Below are 5,791 nucleotides of genomic sequence, written 5' to 3'. Positions count from 1 at the left end.
TACTTCTTTCCTTCTAGAGGGCATGAAATAAAGGTCAGTTGGTCAGATGAGTTGTAGTCATCTCTAGAGGTCAATGTGTAGTCATGTTTCTGTAAACAAAAATTAGAAGTAAATTCTCATTGGTTAATTACACCTTTCACCTCATTATGTGATAACTTTAAAAGGAATTCGAGAAACAGCCAAAATATCATGTTCGTATATTACTCGAATCATGAGGGTCGCTGTAACCATTTCTTTGCTCCTTGTTGTCGTTGTTGTGAATGGTAAAACGGTCAGTTTCACGGACTGTGGTGAGTTTGGGTTTTTATAATTTAGTATTTTCTCGAAGACTGGAGCAACCTAGCAATCTCTATATGTTTTACTTTTATTTGCTTTGAAGTTATTTTAAAATTATTAAATATTGCTCTGCTGAACAATGTCGGGCAAGAGCATATAGCATGAACTCGATCTTAAAACATTCGCTTCTCAAATCAGTTGATCACAAACATAAACACAATGTTCAACTATTTTTTTATTCTAATAAAAATTCAATTCATTTAAAAATTTATGTTTAGAATTAAGCACAAAGGGACAAAAACCCGGTTTAGAAAGGTGCGAGTTCGAAGACATGTCGCTATGATACTGGAGGACTCGGATAACAAATGTTTTAACTTTTCACTTCAGATAAAAAAAATTAAATGTCTAATTATGAAAAAAAAAAAACATTCGAAGAATTTCAGTTTGGTAAATGAGATAAATGATAATAATTCCATCACAGAGGAGTTCTAATAGATCGTCTTTGAAATGAGATCGTTTAAGAAGTTTTTAACTAAATTTTTCGACAAATGATCTAATAAATCTAAAATAGATTATTATCTGTTTTTAAAGTATGCATTCTCTGTAATAGATAAATGGCTCATTTGTTACAATATATTGAGCAGTGTCATACGTTAAATGAAGTTTTTAGTGTTCCATCTAAAACTTAAGAAGAAAGATAAAGTTAGAGTAACTTAAGTTTTGGAAAGTTAATGCTCTAACAATAATATTAACTACCATGTAAGTGCGACGACATTCTATTAATAATTATAAATCATATCTATTTCCACTTCAACTCAACAAGTTTAGTTGTTGGTTTGGTATATAATAATTTATTTATACGTAGAGTAAATTATAATTAACTTAACACTAGTTTGATAGTTCGTATAGTATAGGCTCGGCATGGCCAGGTTGGTTAAGGCGTTCGACTCGTAATCTGAGGGTCACGGGTTCGAATCCCGGTCGCACCAAACATGCTCGCCCTTTCAGCCGTGGAGGCGTTATAATGTGACGGTCAATCCCACTATTTGTAGGTAAGGGTAGTCCAAGAGTTAACGGTGGGTGGTGATGACTAGCTGCCTTCCCTCTAGTCATATACTGCAAAATTAGGGACGGCTAGCGCAGATACCCCTCGTGTAGTTTTGCGCGAAATTCAAAAACAAGCAATCGTTTGGTATATCCCTTAGGTTTTGCTTGTTTTGAATTGGGCTACTCTTTTATCAACGAATAATGGGACTGATTGTCACATTATAACGCCCCCACGGCTGAAAGGGCGAGTATGTTTGGTGTGACGGAGATTCGAACTTACGACCCTCAGATTACGAGTCGAACGCCTTAACCCACCTGACCATAAAAGGCCATATTATTCAGGTAAACCACACAATAACGTTCGTACTTTAAACTCTAAATCACATGTAAGATAGACCATATTTAGACAACAGAAGTTAAATACCAAACAGAGATTAGCAACAAAATTATATTTTATTTTGACATTAACTACATACATTTGTTAACATAATTAAAAACTAAACACATAAAGTATACCCAATCAATAAATACAGTAACTAATGTTTCGAAGATGTTTAATGAGTCACATGGTAAATATCTACCAAAACTTTGTTCTTCAGATTACTTTTACTACAACCCATAGTAAGCCAATAATGTGTTAAAGGTAGAAAGTATCCGTAAAAAAATTCGGGCTCGGCGTGGCCAGGCGGTTAGAGCATTCGATTCGTAATCTTAGGGACGCGAGTTCGAATCTCCGTCACACCAAACATGCTCACCTTTCAGCAGTAGTGGCGTTATAATGTTACAGTCAATCCCACTATTTATTAGTAAAAGAGTAGTCCAAGAGTTGGCGTTGGGTGGTGATGATTAGCTGCCTTCCTTCTAGCACAGATAGTCCTCGTATAGCTTTGCGCGAAATTCGAAAACAAACAAACAGAAACAACTTCGTTCGTTCTCTGATTGTCACAACTTCCAGAAATAGTATGTTAAAAGGTAACTAGCTATTATCAGTCAGATATCCCACACAGCGTTTCAATGTTATTACAACTAAACCCTCATCACACTCGAATGATGAATGACTCAGTTCTATATTTTATTTTTAAATCATCTTCCAAAACTTTTACATACCATTTTAAACTAACTTTAAGAAGTTTTCTCAATTTAAGAAAAGCATGCGCGTGTTTCAGTAGTTTGTAATTTTACAAAATAATAAATAATAAAAGTAGCGAAAATTTACATTGTATCGGCAGCGCTAAAACTGAAAGTAACTCTTATGGTAACAAGTTCCTGAAGATAAGTAACTCTTATGGTAACAAGTTCCTGAAGATAAGTAACTCTTATGGTAACAAGTTCCTGAAAATCAGAAACATTTGATACCACGTTAAACGAATAATATTAGTTGATTTGGTTTAATAAGTACATTGTCTCATCATACTTAACGCGGTATTACCTCATTTTTATATCTAACCTAATGAACTGTTCACAGGAATAAACAACGTCTATGCTGTTCGTGTGACTCCATGCCCCACTGAACCATGTGCCCTTAAGAAAAGTTCCAGCGTTTTAATTGAAGCCGACTTCAAAGCTCGTGAGTAACAAATATTTACTAACTTTGTGTTTCAAAGTATCATAATATTCCGTGTTAAAAAAGTTCCAGTAAACATCACTGGTAAAAGTACAATAATATATAGTAACGTTTTATTAGTACGACACCTCAAAACTCTGGTTTTGAATTGAATGATAGGCCTCGCAGACTCCGTATAGTACAGACGTAGTGTAATTAATTAACACATTTTAATTTATTTGTTTACATTTAACCACATCGGTGCACAATGGGGTGGCTACGTGTTGGTCCGCAGACATGCCGCTGTGCCACTGGCGAGCTAACATATTCTTATAAGTTATTTTGGGGTAGTGAATAACAATACATTTTTCTCAAATAAATAGTATTAAACAAAAATGCATTTGTTTGTTTGTTGATGGGTTTTTTTGGTGAATATGTCTTTTACAAGCTGGCAAGCACGATTATAATTAATTTTGTTTGTCATAAGACATTGGTCGTCGATAACGGATATGACTAATACAATGTGGTTGGAACAATGTTTTATACTAAGCTCTTCTTATCGTTGAAAGTCCTTAAGGGACTAGATATATACAGCTTAATGTTTAAAAATATAATATTAAACGTTCAAAATGACTATTTGGTCCTTGATAATAAAGTTGTTCCAGTTAACCTTTAACATAACTTCATCAAAATTAGCATGCATGTTTGCCCAGCATGGCCAGGTGGTTAAGGCATTCGACTCGTAATCCCGGTCGCACCAAACATGCTCGCCCTTTCAGCCGTGGGTACGTTATAATGTTACGGTCAATCCCACTATTCGATGGTAAAAGAGTAGTTCAAGAGTGGGCGGTGGATGGTGATGACTAGCTGCCTTTCTTCTAGTCTTACACTGCTAAATTAGGGACGGCTATCGCAGATAGCCATTGTGTAGCTCTGCGCGAAATCCAAAACAAATTTGAATGGGAAGTAGAGGAAGGAAAAGTCGCTGTTTCTACACAGTAAATAAGGTGTACCCCAATCATCAGTTCCTCCCAGTCTGAGCTAATTCTACCATATGTGTAAATGATTGGCAGGAAGTCCAAAAACTGTTCGGAGGTTTAAAATAAAGTATTGTTACGCCATCAGGGACAAAGTTTGATAAGAAAAGATGTTTTAGAGTTTTTATTAATATCATATATTTTACAATCTTTGCTCTAAAATTATCCTAGTTAATCAAGGATTAACACATTGACGTATGGTCAAAAGGTGAACTTTTTTGGATATTTTTAGCGATCACTACCGACGAGATTGTAACGGTAATACGAGGTAATATCCGAGGGAAAAAATTGACACTGCCAGGAGGCAAAAGAGATCCCTGTAAAGAGGGCAGTTTTACCCCACCTTGCCCAATAATAGCTGGCAAAAACTATACATATCGTGACAAATTAGAAGTGGCTGATTTTTATCCACAGGTAAGGCTTTTTTTTTTCTTTCAAATTAAAAATCGGCTCGTACACATGGTCGTTCAGTCTAACCATCACAAATTAGAAGTTTGGTTGATTCGGAGTAGGTATAAAATAATTTTCTCTAACATTCCATAAAATATCGATGTTACATTAAAAAAAAACAGCTTTCGAACAAGATTAAGAAAAATGTTGTGTTTTTGTTCATTAAAATAAACATCTATTCGCTTGTTTTACCCGCAAGAAAAAAACTGAACATTATATTTTTGTTTCTCTAAAGTAATACCCACTGTAGCAATTCCTTAGAAATAGTACGAACTTAGAAAACTAGCAATATATAAAACCTTCGTTTTCTTCTGTCTTTTTTTTTTTTTTTTTGCATCGAAGGGAATGTGTAATGCTCTGCTGTTCTTGTAATATGCATATATTTTGTACGGAATAAAATTCCAGTAAGTTCAAAACCAAGATATGATAATACCTAAAACAAATGTATAATACATTGTTTGCAATTCATTCGTATTTCATGTTGTGGTCTGCAGTCATTGCGTTTAGAACGCATTCCCGTGAATCTTTACTTTGAAAAGCTCACAGAATGAATATCACATTTTTAGTTTGTTCTTTGATTGTTTTAGGTCCCCATCACTGTGAAGTACAGTTTAACAGACGTCCTGGGTGAAATGGTGACGTGCGCAGAGGTGAAAACTGTCATCGTTAAAAACTAAAATCATTCGTCCCCTTAGAAGTGTAAACCTAATTATTGGACGATGAATTGTGCTTTTTTGTTATTGTTTGTAAGAACGTTAAATAACACGTATCCTTTTAGTATAAAAAATCATTTGTAAAGTGATAGAGAAACAAATAAGAGAAAATATAAAAATGTTTTAAGAAATGGTTTCTGTTGTGAATAATTAACCAATGAACTGAATAAGATGAAAGCTTGAAAACACGTAACACCTCACGAGTGTTATAGGGAAAAAAACATGTGATGGACTTAAGTTCATACCCCTTTAAGTTTGATATTTGAATTTCGCGCAAAGTTACACGAGAGCTATCTGAGCTAGTTATCCCTAATTTAGCAGTGTAAGTCTGGAGGGAGGGCAGCTAGTCATCACCACCCATCTCCAATTCTTGGGCTACTCTTCACCAATGAATAATGGGATTGACCGTCAAATTATAACGCCCCCACGGCTGAAAGGGAGAGCATGTTTGGTGCAACGGGGATTCGAACCCGCGACCCCCAGATTACAAGTGGAACGTCTTAACCCCCTGGCCATGCTGGGGCCATGCATTCCATGTGTAGGTTTTAGTTTTAATTTACTCTTTCTCTTCAGCCATCCAAGGGTTCAGTGGAAGCAAAACAAAATCCGGCTGTCTATACCGTAGTGGACGCAGCACACATATGCCATTAATATTTATGGTCCTTTTATCGTACGTCATAGTTTCGTGCCTCCAACCGACACTCAGTTAGCGCAACACGACACTA

General features: G+C 35.5%; 1 protein-coding gene across 1 annotated transcript; it reads left to right on the top strand.

Moving 5' to 3' along the window:
* The first annotated feature begins 202 nt into the window (after nucleotides 1-202).
* LOC143228121 (NPC intracellular cholesterol transporter 2-like) lies at nucleotides 203-5,166 on the top strand. Its single transcript, XM_076459441.1, has 4 exons — nucleotides 203-290; nucleotides 2,789-2,890; nucleotides 4,136-4,317; nucleotides 4,941-5,166. The coding sequence occupies exons 1-4, from the start codon at nucleotides 212-214 to the stop codon at nucleotides 5,028-5,030; spliced, it is 453 nt and encodes a 150-aa protein (XP_076315556.1). The 5' UTR covers nucleotides 203-211; the 3' UTR covers nucleotides 5,031-5,166.
* The last annotated feature ends 625 nt before the right edge of the window (nucleotides 5,167-5,791 follow it).

Source organism: Tachypleus tridentatus, chromosome 10 (genome assembly GCF_004210375.1).
Source record: "Tachypleus tridentatus isolate NWPU-2018 chromosome 10, ASM421037v1, whole genome shotgun sequence".
NCBI classification, from domain to species: Eukaryota; Metazoa; Arthropoda; class Merostomata; order Xiphosura; family Limulidae; genus Tachypleus; species Tachypleus tridentatus.
This window is presented reverse-complemented; position numbering and strand designations above follow the sequence as displayed.

Coding starts and splice junctions, on each gene's coding strand:
- LOC143228121 (XM_076459441.1), top strand. CDS start 212: ATGAGGGTCGCTGTAACCATTTCTTTGCTCCTTGTTGTCGTTGTTGTG. Junction 291..2,788: donor GGTCAGTTTCACGGACTGTG/GTGAGTTTGGGT, acceptor AACTGTTCACAG/GAATAAACAACGTCTATGCT. Junction 4,318..4,940: donor TGGCTGATTTTTATCCACAG/GTAAGGCTTTTT, acceptor TGATTGTTTTAG/GTCCCCATCACTGTGAAGTA.